Raw genomic sequence first — 23,457 nt, forward strand, 5'->3', positions numbered from 1 at the left:
GGATATTGCTTTGTTTCTTTTCATGGATAACTATCTCGAATTCCTCTAGTAAATCAAGTTTCCTCCCTTTCTTTTCTACATGCAATATTTCTACGTTGTCTTCTATGCTATTAAGGGGATGGCCTGTTTCATATATATGGTTCGCAACAGCTGATTTGTCATAATTTCCTAACCTGAACGCATCTTTATGTTCTTTATACCGGATCGCGAATGACCTTCCTATCTGCCCTATATATTTTGCATCACAAGTTCTGCACTGAATCTTATAAACTCCCGATCTTTCAAACTTATTTCTCTTCTCGCCAATATCGTAATAAGCGTAAAAAGAATAAACCTGATGGAGAGAAAGTGAAAATTATCACGATGCCATACTACGGAAAAGTCTCACAAAAGATAGCAAATATTTTTAAGCCATACGATGTCAAAATAGCTTTTCAGACTAATAACCTAGTGAGGTATAGCCTTAAGCACGATATTGGCGAGAAGAGAAATAAGTTTGAAAGATCGGGAGTTGATAAGATTCAGTGCAGAACTTGTGATGCAAAATATATAGGGCAGATAGGAAGGTCATTCGCGATCCGGTATAAAGAACATAAAGATGCGTTCAGGTTAGGAAATTATGACAAATCAGCTGTTGCGAACCATATATATGAAACAGGCCATCCCCTTAATAGCATAGAAGACAACGTAGAAATATTGCATGTAGAAAAGAAAGGGAGGAAACTTGATTTACTAGAGGAATTCGAGATAGTTATCCATGAAAAGAAACAAAGCAATATCCTAAATGTACAAGATAACTTTAAAGAAATGAGATTTTTTAGCGGGTTTTTAGAATTATTTTAGGGCAGGCATACGACTTTAAACTTGTAGCATGTCAATGACGGCGTTGCGAGAGGCTAACGATGGCAGACCAATGCAATAAGGAAATGAGGCGCCCAATAGCATAGCGTTACCGTCAAGCACACGGCTGTAACCACGCCACAACACCTAGGCACGTCAGTCCACAACAGCTCCCGAGCCGGCGCAGTCGACAGCATATTTGGTAGCTATGGGACGGCCATTGACTTGTGTCAACAACTTCAATGTAAGACGAGGACCCACAGTCCAATATACTTTTAATTCTGTTTTACTCTATGGACTTCCCAACTATTGGTGATGGTATTTTGTCTTTTTAGTCCGTTTAATTTCATGACATAGATTTTACAACCTGATGATGAGAGCATTGTCTCTTGAAACGCGTTGTTAAAATATGTATAACAATCGCGGTTGAATGCTAACAGTAATAACCACTGTGAAACATAATTGTTTTCGTGCTCCAGCTGTTATGGTTTGCGGAGTCATGATATTGAGAAATGTAATGATCTCCACATTTTTGGGCATGGCACATTATCGCTCAAAGTTATTGTGACATTGCACTCCTTCCCCACGTACATATTTTCATGGGTACAATCGGTCTGACTTCACTTTCGTTGTCAACTGCATCGAACAGTGCAGGTGGAGGAGCTCTTTGAATGAGAGGGTATTCGGCGAATGAAGTAGTATGTCCATTCCCCGGCTAACCCGGCCAAAACGTGTGGGATGTGTTGGGGTGACATATTACAGCACTTACACATGCACCAAAGATCATCCATCAGTTGTGAACCACACTGGTGGAGCAATGTGACGCCCTATTGCAAGAAATCCTTACCGATCTCGCGGTCGACATGGGAACACTTTTCACAGCATGCACTGCCATCCGTAGCGACGTCCGCAGCTCATGGTCTAGTGGCTAGCGTTCCTGCCTCTGGATCGCGGGGCCCGGGTTCAGTTCCCGGCCGGTTTGGGTATTTCCTGTGCCCGGAGACTGGGTGTATGTGTTGGCCTCATCATTTCACCATCATTCATGACAGTGGCTATATTGGACTGTGTAAAGATTGGGTTTTTGTACGAGCGCTGAAGACCGCGCAGGGTAGCGCCCCACAAACCAAAGATCTCATCATTAGTAGCAGAGACCACACATCGTGTTAAGGGGCTCCGGAACGCCCTATACTTGCAATGTTAAAATAACGCTTATAAATTACATCTTTCCTCACAAAGTATTTCAGGTAGGAAGTTGAACTTTTTACAGATTATTTATTGGAATATGGGCTACAATTTAACACAGGGATTTTACAAAATTTTAGTTCAGTTATTAAAGATGACTTTTTTCAATTGTAATGAAAATTCACAACATTTTTTTGCAATTTTTTATTTATATATTCAAAAATATACAGTTTTTTGGAAAAAGGCTGTGTTAAATTATGCAGAAGATACTGTGTAACATTTACTGAAAGTTTGAAACAAATATGTTTGGAAGATTCTTAGAAAAAATGTAATTAGTATGAGAAAATAAAAGTTTTGGGAATCGAGCGACAAAGATTGGATTAACTTTTTAGTGCATTCCAGGTCCATAGGATGGATTATCTTCATCCTCTGCAAACTCCTCCTCCAGCTTCCTCTTGTTCCTCCTCCTGTTTACTCTTGCTTGTATTTCTAGACTCTTTACAGCCCTGTCTGCAGCCCGAAGGCGTTCCTTGTCTAAAGCAAGCATCGCTCGTACCATGTTAGAACCTATCTTCATTCCCATATTTCTAAATACCTTGCACCTTACAATGTTGCCATCATTGAAAGTCGCAACAGCATCATACACACCAAAGTGAAGTGTTTCTATTCCAACAAATACAATCTTGGGGATTCTCGACCATATAACACTATTTACACTTTCATTGGGGTTTTGAGTTTTTCCGTGAATACACTTTTTCAACAGTTCAGGTGCTGCTAAGTCTCTGAAAATAGGTTTTATCACCTCCATTATCGCATGAGGCAGACTATGCTTATGAGTGTACACTTCACCAGTTAGCAATCCTTTGTTATATTTACACCAACTGTCTTCTTCTTTGGGACACAAGCTATGTTGGGGATTTTCATCGTCTTTATTGTTTACAGTAATAACACATACCTTTGGCTTTCCAACATTTCTCCTTTTCTTAAAAGCCTTCAGAGGATTTCTAATAACTTTACTTTTACTCATTATTATACTTCAACAAAACAGAGACTCAAGAAACAGAATTAATTACGAATATTTTCGAGATAACGACAGAGTAAATAAACATGAAACAATCGACAATCACACCAGCGATATATATTGAACCATCACAGGTTAGCCACAACACATACTTTATCTCACATCACTAGAATGTACCTGATGAACACGGACGTTAATAATAACACCATTTGACAGCAGTTTAACAGCGCCCATGTAGAACACATTTCAAAAAATTTTTAAAAATAGTTGTAGTCTTCGGAATTGAATAAATTATATATCTATTAAAAGGTTATAGTCTGCAGATTCAGAAAACGCAAAAAAGTAAAAATTGAACTTTTCATGATTTTGAGCCTTTCCGGAGCCCCTTAATAACCATGTCCGCCTTTTGACTGTCCAGGGGGACATCATAAATCGCGGTGATTTCAATATAGATACTGCTTTAGGTAAAAGTGTCGTTTCTGTTCGTTTCATCGCGTTTCAGTTATTTTCTGTACCGTACCGTAGCAATTATTTCTATGCGTAGTCGAATTTTCTTTGAATTATATTATTCGCCAGTGACACATCACGTGAAAGTACAGCACGCCAGTGTATCTGTGATGTAAATAAACCGTGATGAGCTGCTAGCGACTAGCAACCCTCCATGTCGAACATCGCATGGTAATGGTGCAATACTGTGATAAGCGAGCGTTTGAGTAGCAACTGAATGTAATATTGGTGGCGGGAGGACTGATTCCCGCCAATAACCTCACTTTGTTCGTGAATTCTGTTGACGGTAATAGCAGACAAATCTCCAAGGGCATCTTCCACCAAATCTGAGCAACACGCTTCTCTGGATGAAAGTTGATAAAATAGAGAGTTACACGCCTAGTTAAAGTCACATTCAACTGTTTCAAATTGCCATACCTTCCATGTGCCACATGACTTACGGATCTACTCCTTTTATGGTCATTCTGCAATTAGGCGGTATCTACTGAGAGGGAGCTCATGAGAAATGGCTGGTTCAAATGGCTCTGAGCACTATGGGACTTAACTTCTGAGGTCATCAGTCCCCTAGAACTTAGAACTACCTAAACCTTACTAACCTAAGGACATCCATGCCCGAGGCAGGATTCGAACCTGCGACCGTAGCGGTCGCGCGGTTCCAGACTGTAGCGGCTAGAACCGCTCGGCCACTCCGGCCGGCCATAAGAAATGTCGGCGTGGCGGAGAGCATAAATTCTCCCTGGTCGGACGTTAAGGAGGCGACTGATTAATTAAACAAGCAAGGTTGTTATACCACGCTTTCGTGTTCGTATCGAAGCAGCGCAGGAATCAGTCCTCCCTCCAGCAATATAGGCAATATTGCATGGATGTGTGTGATGTCCCTAGGTTAGTTAGGTTTAGGTAGTTCTAAGTTCTAGGGGACTGATGACCTCAGAAGTTAAGTCCCATAGCGCTCAGTACCATTTGAACCAGCCATTTCTCATGAGCTCTCTCTCACAAGGGAACCTCCCCATCGCACCCCCCTCACATTTAGTTATAAGTTGGCACAGTGGATAGGCCTTGAAAAACTGAACACAGATCACTCGAGAAAACAGGAAGAAGTTGTGTGGAACTATGAAAAAAATAAGCAAAATATACAAACTGAGTAGTCCACGCGCAGGATATGCAACACTTTCTGGATTCATATTGCCCACGGAATACATCTCACGTATTTAATTCACTCTCGTCCGAAGTAGTCAACTGCCAGCCAGGTAGCCTCGTTAGCAGGCATACCCTCTCTTCCGTGCGCTGTAGTCGACTGACGTCGTGTGTTTCGATGTTTGTTTAGGTGTAGCGTCCCCATACAACTGCGCAGTTACCTCGCATCGGACGGACGGACGGACAGATAATAATTGTCCGAAAATAAAAAATTAAAATTTTCACTCGAGGGAGACTTGAACCAAAGACCTTTCGTTCCGCAGCTGCTCACGCTAACAACTTTTTTTTTTAGTCGCTACCCCCCCTTTTTTTTCATAAGGAAGGAAAGTAAACATTTGCTCCAATTTGTAATGAGAATAGAATGAACAAAGTATATATCATTTCTAGGCTGCCGTTGCGCAATATAAGAAATGAAATGTCTTCTTGAGTGGTGGTTTTTTTTTTCCCGCCAAGTAGTAAACAGAAATTTTTATGGTGCACAAAACACTATCACTTCATAGTTGAAGGAAAGTTGCTACGCTGCTCTGCGAGAGAAGGGAAATGTGAAAAAACGAAATGGGAAAGAAAAAAAATGCCTTCTGCATTGGTGAACATCTGAATAGTGTCGTAAAATTCCGACAAGAACTAAAGTTCCAGGAAACAAATAGGATTCATAGATACAGGTCACTGGCAAACTCTGCTATCCGAAATATTGTATTTGAAGCATTTAACCGTTAGTTATGATTTTCAGCATATTTCCAAATATCCTCCTGTAGTCACAATGTTGTCTCATTTTGAAGTGTTCAATTTCTATGTAAGAATAATAGTCGAGGAAAGTAGCATGCCTATTCTGCATAATAAACGATGCTGTGTGACCCATGATACACGTTGCAGCGTTGGTTTTTGCTCGTGGATATCTCAGTTTTTGTGGCTGAATGATCTCTGAAAGGTCTACACCACAGGGCGTCGTACGGTCTATCACCGACAATCGTTGAAGAAATGTAGTAATTTCTTCTGCATGTCCGCACGTGAACCTATGAAGAAGCGTATCGACTCTTCCGCATGCGTCTCAGTTGGGCGTTGGATGAAGGCCAATTTTATGTAGCTTTTCATTCGTTGCTACTTTATCATTGACTGTTAGATACCAGTCGGCTATGACGCGTGACGGTAACACGTCGCTGTGCACATTCCGCTATACTATACTCCAATGTGTATGTGGATGTTTTTCTTCGAGACGATTCCTGTGGTTTGTTGTCATGCTTCCGTTATCGACGATGTTGTGTCGAATGTAGCTCATTTCCATGTAGTACAGTCGCATATGTCGGTAAGAAAGTGGAATGCCGGCGATATTAACGGGTGGGTCAAGGCTATGAGGCTTCCACCGCTGAATGAGGTTTGTGATGATACTGGTCCTCCGGGTACGGAACTCCTTCCTGATGCGATTTAGGAGCAGGGTGACACATTTCTTGTGTACTTTAATGAGGTTAAGGCCACCTTTGAACGAAGGTAAGGTTAAGGTATCGAACTGAACTTTGAAAATGTGCCCCCTAAAAAGAAACCAACATAACGCGTGTTGTATACTTTTGGCTAGATGGTCGGAGATTGGAAGAATTTGCGCCAAATAATTCATCTTGCTCGTAATGGCGATCTCGATGGTCTTAACTTTCTGTAGTATGTTCAAGTCACGGTTGGAGTGAAGTATCAAAGCAGCACGTAATTTATTAAGCATGTGTGACCAGTTCTTCGTCAGGAATTTGTCTGGTTTGGCCTCAAAGGTAACACCGAGGGTTGTGTGATAATCCTTGACCTTGCACCAGGTAACATGGGATATGTCTCCGATACCGCCACCGATCTGCAAAGCTGTGGTTTTAGTTCCATTTAGTATTGCTCCTGAAAGCAATGTGAATGTTTGTAAAAGAGTTTCCGCTGACAGAAGTTGTTGCGATGATGACAGAGTTACGCATATATCGTCAGCATACGCAATGCAAGGGATAGTGACAGACTCGACGCTAATCCCGATCCCGCTATGCGCTAAGTTGTTCACTAGTGGCTCTACTGCAATGGCGTACAAAATCATTGACAGAGGACAGCCTTGGCGGAAGGATTGCTCAATGGAAACTTCTTTTGTAAAACGACCATTAAGGGGCTCCGGAACGCCCTATACTTGCAATGTTAAAATAACGCTTATAAATTACATCTTTCCTCAGAAAGTATTTGAGATAGGAAGTTGAACTTTTTACAGATTATTTATTGGAATATGGGCTACAACTTAACACAGGGATTTTACAAAATTTTGGTTCAGTTATTAAAGATGATTTTTTTTCAATTGTAATGAAAATTCACAACATTTTTTGCAATTTTTTATTTATATATTCAAAAATATACAGTTTTTTGGAAAAAGGCTGTGTTAAATTATGCAGAAGGTACTGTGTAACATTTACTGAAAGTTTGAAACAAATATGTTTGGAAGATCCTTAGAAAACATGTAATTAGTATGAGAAAATAAAAGTTTTGGGAATCGAGCGACAAAGATTGGATTAACTTTTTAGTGCATTCCAGGTCCATAGGATGGAATGATCCTCTGCAAACTCCTCCTCCAGCTTCCTCTTGTTCCTCCTCCTGTTTACTCTTGTTTGTATTTCTAGACTCTTTACAGCCCTGTCTGCAGCCCGAAGGCGTTCCTTGTCTAAAGCAAGCATCGCTCATACCATGTTAGAACCTATCTTCATTCCCATATTTCTAAATACCTTTGGCTTTCCAACATTTCTCCTTTTCTTAAAAGCCTTCAGAGGATTTCTAATAACTTTACTTTTACTCATTATTATACTTCAACAAAACAGAGACTCAAGAAACAGAATTAATTACGAATATTTTCGAGATAACGACAGAGTAAATAAACATGAAACAATCGACAATCACACCAGCGATATATATTGAACCATCACAGGTTAGCCACAACACATACTTTATCTCACATCACTAAAATGTACCTGATGAACACGGACGTTAATAATAACACCATTTGACAGCAGTTTAACAGCGCCACAGTGGGTCACGCCCATGTAGAACACATTTAAAAAAAATTTAAAAATAGTTGTAGTCTTCGGAATTGAATAAATTATATATCTATTAAAAGGTAATACTCTGCAGATTCAGAAAACGCAAAAAAGTAAAAATTGAACTTTTCATGATTTTGAGCCTTTCCGGAGCCCCTTAATGAGAATCCGTGAAGAGGCGTTTGTAGTAAGTTTGCGAATTTATTGTATGAGATGAGGTCCAAATCCTAGTTTCTTCATGTTTTTCAAGAGGAAGTCATGACGTACACGGTCATAAGCCTTCTAAAAATCTAGAAATATCAGAGCGCCCTGTCCTTTGGTTTCAGCATATGAACAGATAATGTCCCTCAAATCGCAGGCAGCTGAGATTGCACTTCGGCCTTGCACTGCACTGTACTGGTAACTGCCCAAAACCTTGTACATAACGGTTTGCATCCTTAGCTTAATCGATCTGGTGATGATTTTGAAATCGCCATTCAGGAGTGTGATGGGTCGCATGTTTTCGACCTTCCTGCTGTTCCCTTTTTTCGGTAAGGGCAGGATGATACTTTCCGTAAATGCCTTGGGTATAACTTCCAGGTGCTAGAGTTCATTCGCTATCTCGAGGAGTGTCGGACCGAGGAGGTTCCAGTAACGCTGGTAAAACTCAGCGCTGAGACCGTCGGGTCCTGGTGACTTCCCTTTCTTTGCACTGTGGACCGCCAGTCGGATTTCGTCCTCTGTGAAAAGAGATGCCAGATTTGCATTATCCTGTTGTGACAAGCGACAGCTCAAGGTCCTAAGAAAATCGTCGCACGAGTGTTCATCAACGGATTGCTTCTTGTAAAGTTGACTATAATAGTCGTAGACGTGCGAGATGATGTCACGTTGCTTCGTGATGGCATTCTCAGCGTCATCAACGACGGCTTCAATCAACATGGCTTTACACCGTTTCGTCGTTCTCAGGATGTGGTACAGAGAGGCCCGCTCTTCGGCGGCAACGTCCTTGGGGTGGGCTCGCACGATGATGCCTTGCATTCGTTGGCGTTGTATCGCCGTGATTTTCGCTTTATATCGTTTGATCTTTACGTCGATATCGCGAGAAGGATTGTTAGTGCGATTGTACAGTTCTCTCAAACAGCGATAATAAAACTCAATAGTCTGTTTCTGCCAATAGCTTTTTTGTCGGGCGTAGCTCATGAGGGTGAGGCGTAATTTAGGCTTAGCACACTGAATCCACCACTGGAGAACGCTATCGTAACGACGTCGTTGCCGCTGGAGCTGTTGCCACGTTATGTTCACCTCCTCTTCAAGTTGGGCATCCTGCAGAAGGCTGACATTCAATTTCCAGTAGCCTTTCCCGCGGTATATTTTCTGGCGTTTTAGGTTAAGGTAACACTGATACGCACAATGGTCGGAGATGTTGACAGGAGCTATGTCACAGTTCACAGTGTGTCGCTGGAGAGCATCGGACACATAGATCCTATCCAGCCGATAGGCAGAATGACTGGTTACGAAGGTGTACGCTACTTGTTCACCGTGCAGTTGTTGCCATGTATCGTGAAGACGCATGCCATGAATTAAATGTTCAAGTTCGATACATCTGTTCGTATTAGGAGTTTGGTCTCTGGCGTTAAGCACACAATTGAAGTCACCACCGAGGATAAGATGTGCACGATAAGCGCTAAGAAGAATGGGAACCTCGTTTTTATAAAATTTTGAACGATCTCTCTTATGAGTGCTACCTGAGGGGGCGTACACGTTAACAATCTGCACACCATTCACTCGAAGAGAAATGCCACGACCACTAGGCAGCCGCTGCACATCCGTAAATGGGATACCGTCGCGCAGAAGTATGGCAGTGCCTACAGCATCCTGGAGATTGATGTTATCAATGAGAACGTAACCGGGCACTTCTGAGACTGTGACTACCTCCTGGAGGAGGGCAATGTCAACGCTGGTACCATACAAGAAGTCAGCGAACGGAGTTTCACCGCACTTTGAATTCTATTGACGTTAAGTGTGGTAACGTTGTAGGTTTGGCTATCGCACATGATGGTTCAAAGGACAATGAGCTCTGAGTGTTGGATCGTCCTTCTCGACGGCTTTGAACAAAAACTCGTCGGGAACGTCTGGAGTACGAAACGAAATGTCAAAACCAATAACGGGTCAGGGAGTGGAAATGTCGCAGCGCGATGGTCATGCGCGAGAGCAGCTACTGCTGCAGCTCCTCGTTCTGCTGCCACCACTGCTCACTGCTGTCGGGGTGCTTCGCGGTGCGCGCGCCGCCCTGCTCGCCACCGCCGGCTGAGTCTGTCAACGTGGTCGCGTCCGCCTGGCCACCACGCGGGGCTGCGACTGACGTCACCGAGTTCCTGCGGGAGCGCTGCTGCAGCTGCTCGCTACTCTGTTCGCTCTTCCTCTTAGCCGTTACGGTGCTCTGTTCCCTCTCAGCGCTCAGTAGTGCCTTCAGGTGTTTGGTTTGTTCACGGATGCGTTCTTGCCTCGCGGTGTCCTCGCAGCACACGGAGCAAGAAGATTGAGGTTCAGTCTCGCTGCCACTTTCTGACATATGTACGGGTCTCAAATCATCCGACTTTTCATCTTTGCTACTATTCCCTTTGCTTCTCCTTCGGCGGCCTTTCTTCGTTTCTGCTGCAGTCTCTACCGATTGGGGTGGTTCAGGCAAACTGATCAGCACCCGCTCCCGTATCTCACACGGTTTAGTTTCAGAGGTGGCTGGCGCATCGTTGCTATCCAGCGGTAACTGCTCCGGTGAGGATGACGGTGCCGAATCGACGTCCGTCCTACCGCGAATGTCTTTGGCACTGCATTCCACCTGAACTGGCATCTCCGCCTCGCTAACACGTTCCGGCTGCCGGGGTGGTGGTACAGTCCCCGCGACTACCTCACTCAATAGCGGAACAAGCTTTTCACTACCGTCTGCAGGACGTTCCCGTGGAAGTTGAAATGGACGTCGACGTGTACAGTTCATCCGCAGATGTTCTGTGGAATGGCAGATCGAACAGGTAGGGGGTTGTCCAATGAAAGTTACCTGTGCACGACAGCCGCCAATGGCAACATACGAAGGTATATGCTTTTTTTAATTCTACACGTACACTTCGCACTCCGCTGTTAACTTGGTAGCGATATGCACTCGACCATTTTTCATTGGTAACTGACAAAACAGCGCCGTACAGTGACAGAGAACGTGCAATCAGGTCATTAGGGCACTCAGGTGGCACATCAAATACCCTGACGGTTCTCACTCCGTATCCCTAAGGCACGATTTGGACATTACTAATACTGCCATCATTATGACGAAATGGTCTCACACCAGCATGCTCCTCAACGAATTTCTCATAAGTGTCACTCGAAATAAATTTGATAAATAACGAGTACTGCACAAAGTCCAACTGGAACGTGTCGACTATATCTTCAGGCAATTTCAAATCCTCAAAAATCCACTCATGAATTTCAAACGCCGTCGGTCGCAAGGCAGCGCGATCGAAAACACACTGAACGCTGTTCGCTCTGTTAATTGTTCACATCGTACTTACAACAGTGGTACAGAAACAAACGTTAACAGCGCTCGCACACGCTGCTCAGCTCTCCACCTCAGCACTCCTCGCGACGTAAACACTGGCCAGCGCTACCGCCCGTCACCGCGCGATGTGCACTGGCCGAGTGCCGGAACACGACGATACGGGACCCCGGCGCGCCTGAGTTCAGACTGTCCTTGATATTGCATACCTTGCGCATGAACTACTCAGTTCGTATATTTTGCTTATTTTTTTCATAGTTCCACACAACTTCTTCCTGTTTTCTCGATTGATCTGTGTTCAGTTTTTCAAGGCCTGTCCACTGTGCCAACTTATAACTACATCTGAGGGGGGTGCGATGGGGAGGTTCCCTTGTCAGTAGATACCGCCTAATTGCATAATGACCATAAAAGGAGTAGATCTGTAGGTCATGTGGCACATGGAAGCTATGACAATTTGAAACAGTTGAATGTGACTTTAACTAGGCGTGTAACTCTCTATTTTATCAACTTACATCCAGAGAAGCGTGTTGCTCAGATTTGGTGGAAGATGCCCTTGGAGATTTGTCTGCTATTACCGTCTACAGAATTCACGAACAAAGTGAGGTTATCGGGTAATAACGGAGCATTTCCTCTTCTTAATATTTTTTAGGCGTCTCGCGATCCTGCAGACAGTGGTTTTCCAAAGGTTTTTTTCGTTTTGGTATCTCCTTAGGTTCCCTGTTTTACAGGTTCTGACGCAGAACTTTTGTTCCCAACATGGGGAAAGACAACCTAAGTTCTTAACGCTGTATGTGAGTAATGTGCGATCATCAGGTTGCTCTTACATTGTCATTTCTGAATTACAACTTATACATAATTTAGCACATTGTTTTAATCGTTGCGTTGTATGCCCGAAGCTTGAATTACAGTGTCCCGAAAACAGTTGTAAACAATAAAATAGTATTGGTTCAAGAGCTGCTGCGGTTATCTTCATTCTGGGAAAATGAACATGTACAGTTGTGGTTGCCCTACGGAATGAACTCTTTGTCATTTACAGATATGCATGTCCTTAATGGAGTACTGCTTGACAGTTAGCCATGTATAACGCCTGCCTCTAAAAGTGGAGTTTCTTGGTAAGGTGACATGGACAGTGAAGTCTATTAAGTCACGTTGCTCACTGCAGCTGCAGAATAGTGTAAATGCAGAAGTTGCAGGAGACGGCGACTCACCGTCGTGCGTGTCGTACAAGTAGATAATGCGGTTCCAGCCGTAGTGGCGGACCACGTCGATGATGGCCTGGTGGTACTCGGGCCGCATGCTGATGGCGTAGTCCATCAGGCCCGAAGACGGCGCCAGCACCTGTGTCGACAGTGAGGCGACGTATGTAAACACATGATTAATGCACACTATAATTATATTAGAAGAGAAGAAAAAACCAACAGCTGTAAGGACATGAGATTTTCTGCCAAAAGGCCTACACTGGAGCCACAGAAAACAAGTAGCAAAAGCAATGATTCAAAACAGCAACCGGGCTAAGCATGAAAAGAGAGAGTGACTTGCTGAACTGAAATGTGATTTCAAATATGCTGCCGAGCTTAAATACATAATATATATCCGAGAATCATATAGCTGTACACAGTTCATAGAGTTAACTGTATTTCATAAAAGACTTGCTGAAAGATCATGTGAGATTGAATGTGTGTCGCATATACAGAGTGGTCCATTGATAGTGACCTGGCCAAATATCTCACGAAATAGGCATCAAACAAAAAAACTACAAAGAACGAAACTCGTCTAGCTTGAAGGGGGAACAGAGATGGCGCTATGGTTGGCCCGCTAGATGGTGCTGCCATAGGTCAAACGGATATCAACTGCTTTTTTTTAAAAATAGGAACCCACATTTTTTATTAAATATTCGTGTAGTACGTAAAGAAATTCGAATGTTTTAGTTGGACCACTTTTTCGCTTTGTGGTGGATGGCGCTGTAATACTCACAAAAGTATAAGTACGTGGTATCACGTAACATTCCACCAGTGTGGACGGTATTTGCTTCGGGTCACATGACCCGTGTTAAAATTGACCGTTTACCAACTGTGGAAAAGGTCGATATCGTTTTCATGCATGGCTATTGTGATCAAAATGCCCAATGAGCGTGTGCTATGTATGCTGCTCGGTATCCTGGACGACATCATCCAAGTGTCCGGACCGTTCGCCGGATAGTTACGTTATTTAAGGAAACAGGAAGTGTTCAGCCGCATGTGAAACGTCAACCACGACCTGCAACAAATGCTGATGCCCAAGTAAGTGTTTTAGCTGCTGTCGCGGCTAATCCACACATCAGTAGCAGACAAATTGCGCGTGAATCGAGAATCTCAAAACTGTCGGTGTTGATAATTTTACATCAACAGCGATTGCACCCGTACCATATTTCTATGCACCAGGAATTGCATGGCGACGATTTTGAACTTCGTGTACAGTTCTGCCACTGGGCACAAGAGAAATTACGGGACGATGACAGATTTTTTGCACGCGTTCTATTTAGCGACGAAGCGTCATTCACCAACAGCGGTAACAAACCGGCATAATATGCACTATTGGGCAACGGAAAATATACGATGACTGCGACAAGTGGAACACCCGCAACCTTGGCAGGTTAATGTATGGTGCGGCATTATGGGGGGGAGGATAATTTGCCCCCATTTTATAGATGGAAATCTAAATGGTGCAATGGTGATTTCCTACTTAACGTTCTGCCGATGTTACTACAAGATGTTTCACTGCATGACAGAACGGCGATGTACTTTCAACATGATGGATGTCCGGCACATAGCTCGCGTGTGGTTGAAGCGGTATTGAATAGCGTATTGCATAGGTTGAGGGATATCATTTTGAGTATTTATTGCATTAATGTGGTATTTACTGGTAATCAGAATGATAAGTTCACAAAGGTACATGTATCACATTGGAACAACCGAAATAAAATGTTCAAACGTACCTATGTTCTGTATTTTAATTTAAAAAACCTACCTGTTACCAACTGTTCGTTTAAAATTGTGAGCCATATGTTTGTGACTATTACAGCGCTATCTATCACAATGCATGTATTAAGAAATGGGGGCTCCTATTTAAAATAACGCAGTTGATATTCGTTTGACCTATTGCAGCGCCATCTAGCGGACCAACCATATCGCCATTTGGTTTCCCCTTCAAGCTAGACGAGTTTCTTTCTTTGTAGTTTTTTCGTTTGATGCTTATTTCGTTAGATATTTGGCCCGGTCACTTTCAACGGACCACCCTGTGTATGTCAACCCATTTGACGTAAAGTATTGGCTGGGTTTCTCTGGTGGTGTCGATGGCTTAAAGAACGTTCCGTTCATTATCCTCCTAGCAGGCAGCAGAAGTATACGGATGTCTCATCGCATCCAAAAATGGTTCAAATGGCTCTGAGCACTATGGGACTCAACTGCTGTGGTCATCAGTCCCCCAGAACTTAGAACTACTTAAACCTAACTAACCTAAGAACATCACACACACCCATGCCCGAGGCAGGATTCGAACCTGCGACCGTGGCAGCAGCACGGCTCTGGACTGGAGCGCCTAGAACCGCACGGCCACCACGGCCGGCTCATCGCATCCAGAAGCAGGATCGCTAATCCCATGGCAGTGTTACTACAAATAGCACACACTATTTCTATAACTCAGAAAAAGTTTATACTGAATGACTCCGGCCGCAAAGCATACAAATTACATGCACAAGCAAATTTAGTTTGTTTGCTAGACACTGCGGTATGAGCCGGTGTCCACTCACCCGATTTCAATCTTAGTGAAAATGACAGACATTTGTAATAGTGGTTCTGGCCAGAAGAGTGACAACTTCCATAGCAAGGAGACACACGATCAGAATCATAGCCTACTGTGGCAGTAAGCTGAAGATGTTTGCTGAGAGAGCAACGGAATGACTCGATCAACTTCGTGGCGGTTCCTGTACTGTCAGACGTGCTGTGCCATCAGAACACTTCCCATGTACAAACGTTTCGGTTGTTTAACGTGGTCTTTATTGATTGCGTCAAATCACCTGACCCCAATTCAACATGAGTTTGGTATGCAGGGTGTGATATATCTCCAGTCATAAAAATTTCGGCGTAAACTTGGTGCACTGTGCAGCTTCTCACCATATCTTGAAGGATCATTTCAGACTTAGACCATGTGCACATTGTCACTTTACGACGACTCGTTGCTAGTGTGGGATGTCTTTCACCGACATGGTGTACACTACCTCAAAGTCATTCGAATATTCAAGAAATACTGTCAGTCTCAAAACACAGATATCTTCTCAGTAGCCGCTGCCTATGTTCAGAAACGTCAGCAGATGACTGCTAACGATATATAATAAAGCGTAGGTGCCGTGAAGTCGAGCTAACAAAACTGGGTGCTACCTTTTTGGAGGTGTATGTGAGTGCTCTGTCAACCTAGGGACTACGCTACAGACCCTAGACATTGGTTGCGAACAACAAACCCCCAGGGTCGTGATCAACGATGTCTTGTACTCTTCAGTGATGAGTGCAGGATTTTTCTTATCCCCTACGATTTTCATAGAAGAATATGCTCGAAGCAGGTACCAACAAACATCCCATTCATCCAGACGCAGTGTTGTTTAGGGACGGTAGCATATATTGTCTGATGAATCTAACAAGGGAACCTCCCCATCGCACCCCCCTCAGATTTAGTTATAAGTTGGCACAGTGGATAGGCCTTGAAAAACTGAACACAGATCAATCGAGAAAACAGGAAGAAGTTCTGTGAAACCACGAAAAAAATTAGTAAAATATTCAAACTGAGTAGTCCATATGTAAGATAGGCAACATCAAGGAGAGCGCGAACTCAGCAGCGCCGTGGTCCCGTGGTTAGCGTGAGTAGCTGCAGAACGAGAGGTCCTTGGTTCAAGTCTTCCCTCGACTGAAAATTTTACTTTATTTTCGCAAAGTTCTGTTCGTTCGTTCATTGACGTTTTTGTTCACTGCAATAAGTTTAGTGTCTGTGTTTTGCGACCGCACCGCAAAACCGTGCGATTAGTAGACGAAAGGACGTGCCTCTCCACTGGGAACCGAAAACATTTGATCGCAAGGTCATAGGTCAACCGATTCCTCCACGGGAAAACACGTCTGATATATTCTATACGACACTGGTGGGGGCATGTGCGTCACATGACAGGAATATGTTGTCGACCCACCTAACTTGTACACTTAGCGAATGGGTAAAAAGATTCTTCTACCTTGCCCGATTTGATTTTCTTGTAGATGTGATAATCACTCCCAAAATAGTGATGAAAACATAAGAGTTTGTCACATAAACTGAAAATAAAAAGTTAAAATTTTCACTCGAAGGAAGACTTGAACCCAGAACCTCTCGTTCCGTAGCTGCTCTCGCTAACCACGGGACCACGGCGCACCTAGACTCCTTCTGTCCTTGATGTTGCCTATCTTCGCATGGACTACTCAGTTTGTATATTTTACTAATTTTTTTCATAGTTCCACACAACTTCTTCCTGTTTTCTGGATTGATCTGTGTTCAGTTTTTCAAGGTCTATCCAATGTGCCAACTTATAGCTAAATCTGAGGGGGGTGCGATGGGGAGGTTCCCTTGTAAGTGTTATCGACGATAATTTGAGCACTGAGACACGAACCTCAAACCTACTGCACAGCCCTTCATCTTTCAAGACAAAAATGCACTGGCACATCATGAACACCTTGTTAACGCCTTTCTCTGAAAGGCAAGAGTCAATTGTTGGAATGACCGCTGTGTGATGACATTAACCGAGTGCGCCTGCTTGTGACCAGCCAGAAGCTGCATTACCTCATCTCAAGAACTCTTATCACACATTTGATGGCTTCAGGAGGACTGCAGTCAGAATGAGGCTCGATTAAGTAGCAGTGGCTGGTACACCTTGTGAGGATGCAGGGGAAGTCCAAGCGTGTTGCGGTGCATGTCTGGAGACACATACTGTTGCAGATTATGTAGCAGCATAAAATGTGGCAATTGTACATCAATAAATTAATAAAGGGCGATGTACTTGAGGACAATATTATGGAAATGGAAGAGGATGTAGATGAAGATGAAATGGGAGATACGATACTGCGTGAAGAGTTTGACAGAGCACTGAAAGACCTGAGTCGAAACAAGGCCCCCGGAGTAGACAACATTCCATTGGAACTACTGACGGCCTTGGGAGAGCCAGTCCTGACAAAACTCTACCATCTGGTGAGCAAGATGTATGAAACAGGCGAAATACCCTCAGACTTCAAGAAGAATATAATAATTACAATCCCAAAGAAAGCAGGTGTTGACAGATGTGAGAATTACCGAACAATCAGTTTAATAAGCCACAGCTGCAAAATACTAACACGAATTCTTTACAGACGAATGGAAAAACTAGTAGAAGCCAACCTTGGGGAAGATCAGTTTCGATTCCGTAGAAATACTGGAACACGTGAGGTAATACTGACCTTACGACTTATCTTAGAAGAAAGATTAAGGAAAGGCAAACCTACGTTTCTAGCATTTGTAGGCTTAGAGAAAGCTTTTGACAATGTTGACTGGAATACTCTCTTTCAAATTCTAAAGGCGGCAGGGGTAAAATCCAGGGAGCGAAAGGCTATTTACAATTTGTACAGAAACCAGATGGCAGTTATAAGAGTCGAGGGACATGAAAGGGAAGCAGTGGTTGGGAAGGGAGTAAGACAGGGTTGTAGCCTCTCCCCGATGTTATTCAATCTGTATATTGAGCAAGCAGTAAAGGAAACAAAAGAAAAATTCGGAGTAGGTATTAAAATCCATGGAGAAGAAATAAAAACTTTGAGGTTCGCCGATGACATTCTAATTCTGTCAGAGACAGCAAAGGACTTGGAAGAGCAGTTGAACGGAATGGATGGTGTCTTGAAGGGAGGATATAAGATGAACATCAACAAAAGCAAAACGAGGATAATGGAATGTAGTCGAATTCAGTCGGGTGATGTTGAGGGTATTAGATTAGGAAATGAGACACTTAAAGTAGTAAAAGAGTTTTGCTATTTGGGGAGCAAAATAACCGATGATGGTCGAAGTAGAGAGGATATAAAATGTAGACTGGCAATGGCAAGGAAAGCGTTTCTGAAGAAGAGAAATTTGTTAACATCGAGTATAGATTTAAGTGTCAGGAAATCATTTCTGAAAGTATTTGTATGGAGTGTAGCCATGTATGGAAGTGAAACATGGACGGTAAATAGTTTGCACAAGAAGAGAATAGAAGCTTTCGAAATGTGGTGCTACAGAAGAATGCTGAATATTAGATGGGGGAATCACATAACTAATGAGGAGGTACTGAATAGGATTGGGGAGAAGAGGAGTTTGTGGCACAACTTGACCAGAAGAAGGGATCGGTTCGTAGGACATGTTCTGAGGCATCAAGGGATCACCAATTTAGTATTGGAGGGCATCGTGGAGGGTAAAAATCGTAGGGGGAGACCAAGAGATGAATACACTAAGCAGATTCAGAAGGATGTAGGTTGCAATAGGTACTGGGTGATGAAGCAGCTTGCACGGGATAGAGTAGCATGGAGAGCTGCATCAAACCAGTCTCAGGACTGAAGACCACAACAACAACAACAAATTAATAAATCAAAAAATGGAGAAAATTAATCAGGTGTAATTATATCTAGTGTATAGAAAATTTTGTTGGAATAAGTTTAGCGGAAACAGCATCGTGATCTGAGTGAAGAATCACGAGATATCTGACGTTTAACTCAGCTTATTGCTTGAATTCACGTGCGACAAATGAGACTGTGAGCCACTACGGTTTCGTAGCAGAGCGGTGATGGCCACCAAAACGCGACACTGGTGTAGTGGTCTCAGCTCACACTGTCGGGTTGGTTCCAACGCTCGCGGTGGACAGTACACATACTGCGTGGTTTCCAGATGCAGACACCTCTGGTGGAAGAGCCCAAGGTAGCGTAGAAGGATAATGGTAGGAATTGCGACAGTAGAAGGATAGGGGAATTGCTGTTAAATATCGTCGTAAGAGTGTCTACAAGGGTGCAAGCGATTTAAGTGATTATAATGTTAAAATCATTACGTCATTGACGACAAGGACGGGCAGCACTAGAGGTGGCGTTCTATTGGTAGCAGCACGGCAGTTGGAGGGGTCAGACGTGTGGGCAACGTCAACTCCACTTTTGTAGCTTAATAATCGTTGTCTTCGCGCATATTAAGTTAGTAACGATCCACCAAGGGAGTCGCGTAGGAAGTGAATTCATTTGTACTGCAAGTGTATTATGATTTGCAACAACTTACGCAGATTTAGACAGTATCAAACAATGCGCAGAGCTTACGCCAGGCGCGACGCCATCGCTACAGTTCATGTCTGTAAGTGGTAGACTTCGACAATTCCAGAGTTCACTACGTCAGTTCTGCAACTGTCTCGTCGTTGATTACCTCTTTTTTGTGACAGGAAGGTTATGTTTATAATTCTGGTTTCGGGAGACTATCTGATGATTAAGTGCCAGACGTTCCTAAACTATCCTGGCATTGCAGTAGGAAGTATCACGTAGCAGGTAGCAACCGACGTATGCTGCAAAGACCAGTAGAATTGTGGCAGCACAGCACTTTTTCTTGAGTATCTGTATTGTCGTATCTAGAGTAAGAAGTTACTACTGCGCGAGCCCCGTGAATTCTGATCATAACATTTATAACTTGCTGCAATTGCTGCAACGAATGTACACTTACAAAACTGGAGGACACTGGGCCTCGAGAGTAAATCAAGCTCTTACCATATCTCTCTATCATTCATTTACGGGTGTACCAACTTCCCTCAAAGCATTGTTATCGGTGGCGCAGTGGTTAGCACACTGGACTCGCAGTCGGGAGGACGACGGTTCAATCCCGCGTCCGGCCATCCTGATTTAGGTTTTCCGTGATTTCCCTAAATCTCTCCAGGCAAATGCCGGTATGGTTCCTTTGAAAGGGCACGGCCGACTTCCTTCCCCATCCTTCCGTAATCCGACGAGACCGATGACCTCGCTGTTTGGTCTCTTTCCCCCAAACAACCAACCAAACATTGTTATCGTAGCACAACTCGTTGTAAGACTTCGTAAGGTTGTGCAACATACTAGAAGCTGCACTGCAGGTAAGATCAGGTTAGTTTAACAGGTCTATGCTGTTCGACTTCGAAGATGGAGAAACGCCATGTAGTTTGCGTTTCAACAGAACCGCGTACCCCTATTAGACTTCCACTTTGTGATACCCGCGGTTTGTTTATGGTGCTTTGACGGTTATGGCCTGGACATAAGTTATTTTGTCTCGTTGTCTAACGATGTGCTTTGTTTCGTTTGACATTAAGAAGAACCAAGTCAAATTCAATTAAAATACGAGAGAAAGTAGAGGATAATGTTTCAAGCACATTTTGATTTCACAATCGTGCAAACATGTGCACTTTCATCACGCTCCCTTTATTTTCTTGATATGTAACTAATTTCACAGTGTAGGCGTATTTTAGTTTTATAGTTCATTTTGTTTATCTCCTGCCTCCCTAGAGCAAAAGGCCTACAGACGTCGCTGAATCGCAGGTTGTGCAACTTTTTTTATAGACAAGCTGTTTATTACACGTTGATATTTCCTTACTTCCTCCATAGCAGTATATGAACCGTGCAGTTACGTTGTACTGCCTACTAATCGACGGATTATAGACATTTCTTGTAAATAACCTTTAAGGTGTACCTGCTGTAAGTAAATGAACGAAAAAAATGATATCCCAAAGCGACGGGCATTTAAGAATGAAGTGTTGGTAATGACACATCGAACGGTTATGAGGCCTCCATTGCCAACAACGCAGTCATAGATTAATACACTCAGTCGATGTTAGAGGTATTGGTCGTGACGGAAGAATTAATGTCAGGGCGGTTTCAGCTGCTATTGCATCTGGCTAAGGTAAGCTGCTAGCGCAGGCACTAATTGAGACTCCGTTAATTTCTTACAGAGGTAACCGGAATGGGCGATAGAAGAATTTGTTGACCAGCCAAGCTATCGATAACACAATGGAAAGCGTGAGAAGTTGGGTGGGCGTTGTCCTGGTGTAGCATTCAGACTCTCTGACTATGTGAACAGACTCACGACAATCACTAGATAGCATTTAAAAAAATACCCTCTTCGTACTGCTGATCTCATCATCTTGATGTTTGCAACTCACTGTCGCTGGAACTGCTTCCCTGGTCACTATCACTAAGCTTCCCAAGGGCGCAAAAATGAAGTGAGAAATGTCCCATGGACATGGGAGACGTTATAGTTGAAGTACCTGCTTAGGTGGGCGTGGGAAAGTGAATAAAACTGATGGATGTAAACACCTCAGCAGAGAATATGCAGGACATTTCTTCGTTAAGTGATAACATTCAGTGGGCAGAATTCTTAGCACAAATGGATGTGGAAATAGGTGTATAGTGTGTAAAGTGAGTTTCGAGGAAGCTAGGCACTTCGAAGTTGCTTGCGATAAATTATGGGAAACGGGCACGTGAACAGGTGTTCGCAGACGCATCATCATACAACAGAGCGTTAAGGAGGGTAATCCTCATTAAGCATTAAACAGTGCTTTCACACTGATGCAGCTTAGAATTTGACAACCCTAGAACTGAGGTAAGCTTACCCAATGCGAGAGGAAGCAGTACGTAATAGAAAAGGACAGTGTCACAGTAATTTACCTTCAATGGATAAACCAAATTCTTAGATGGAAATCGAGTCGACCTTTAGTGAGAATTAGTGTCTTAAACGTCATGTGCACTGATATCCGGGGCTATGTCCTTATTATAAAGGAACACTAGCATAAGTGGCAGTGTTACGTCATTGTTGTCGTCTTTCATCCGTTTTGTGAACACAAGCTCGTGCTGTCACCGCAATACGGATAATCTGTTAATCTCGTCTGCTATTGACACGGCGATGTACCACTTTCTGTTCTTCCTGGGATAACATGTCACGACGTGACACGATATACGATCTTATTCATTGTACATATGATGGAGATGTACTTAGATGTATTTGCCTAAGATCCAATGGTGGTAACTTAGTTTTGCCAAAACCAATAAACAAAAATAAAATTATACTTAGCGATCTTGACGTTTGAAGTTCTATACTTCATATCATCCCCATAGTTGAATAATGGCAAGCACATATGATTTTGTGTTTTACTGTAATCACCTCGATATCGACGGGACTTTAAATCCAATTTTGTTTTTTTAGTGAAAACACACTACTTTCTATATACTGATAACGCGTTAAGTTCCTGATCTCCGGCTAAGTAAATTTATGTTAAATTTTCGGAGATAGTTTACGATCTGTAGATAATCAGTGTAGATTGAAATCGGTCACCGTGAATAAAACGTCATCTCTTTTTAGTCATTACGACATTCTTTTATTATAAAAATCATTTCTATCCGTAACGACGCCATTGAAATGACGTTCCACGCCCCTCTGAACAAAACACAATCATATCCGTGATAACGTAAGAAGTCCAGAATAACGTAGGTAATACGGAAATGAAATATAAAATTTTTACATTCATTACTAGGGCAAAACATGCAATCCGTACCGCAGCATATGGTCTAGAGTGTAGGCACTGCTTAAAGAAGAAACCAAAAATACAGTATGTAACATAGCCCAAGGCACAGAACATGGGCAATTTAAAGACAAAAATACAGTTTATATAACATATCCCAAAGTTTAGAAGACAGGCACTGCTTGCAAAGAAGCAAGCATTATGTGTCAGTGAGGAGTGCTATTGTGATGGCCGTAGCTGTAGCGCTACAAACTATTGAAATTAAAATGAAATGGAGAGCATATGGGAAAGCATGCGCACTTTAAATAATCAGTTAAAACACTGGTACCTGGCAGTCACGTAATACAGTGTTAAAAAGACAACTGAAGATAAAAACAACCTTAGGAAATGGTGTGCCCTCTTTCTCGACCAACCAAAGTAGTCACGCTCTGACATCGTGATAGTTTTAAAAATTCAGTATATAACGCCGTACAAGATGAAATAACGTTTAGCTCATTATTTGGGGATAAAGTATACAATGAGTTCACACAAAAAATCTTACACCAATGTTTTGTACTCTTAAATATTGTTTGTGTCTAATACAAATGTAAGAAACCAACAAAGA

The 23,457-nt window shown here is 42.9% G+C and overlaps 1 protein-coding gene across 1 annotated transcript in view; it reads right to left on the reverse strand.

Moving 5' to 3' along the window:
• The window catches only part of LOC126260225 (glutamate receptor 1-like), a 1,552,181-nt gene that overhangs the window by 723,908 nt on the left and 804,816 nt on the right, over window positions 1-23,457 (reverse strand). Inside the window, exon 4 of the mRNA XM_049957528.1 lies at window positions 12,511-12,640. Within this exon, the coding sequence (XP_049813485.1) occupies window positions 12,511-12,640 (130 nt within the window). The remainder of the gene's footprint in view (window positions 1-12,510; window positions 12,641-23,457) is intronic.

The sequence above is a fragment of the Schistocerca nitens genome, chromosome 5 (assembly GCF_023898315.1).
Source record: "Schistocerca nitens isolate TAMUIC-IGC-003100 chromosome 5, iqSchNite1.1, whole genome shotgun sequence".
Classification (NCBI taxonomy): Eukaryota; Metazoa; Arthropoda; class Insecta; order Orthoptera; family Acrididae; genus Schistocerca; species Schistocerca nitens.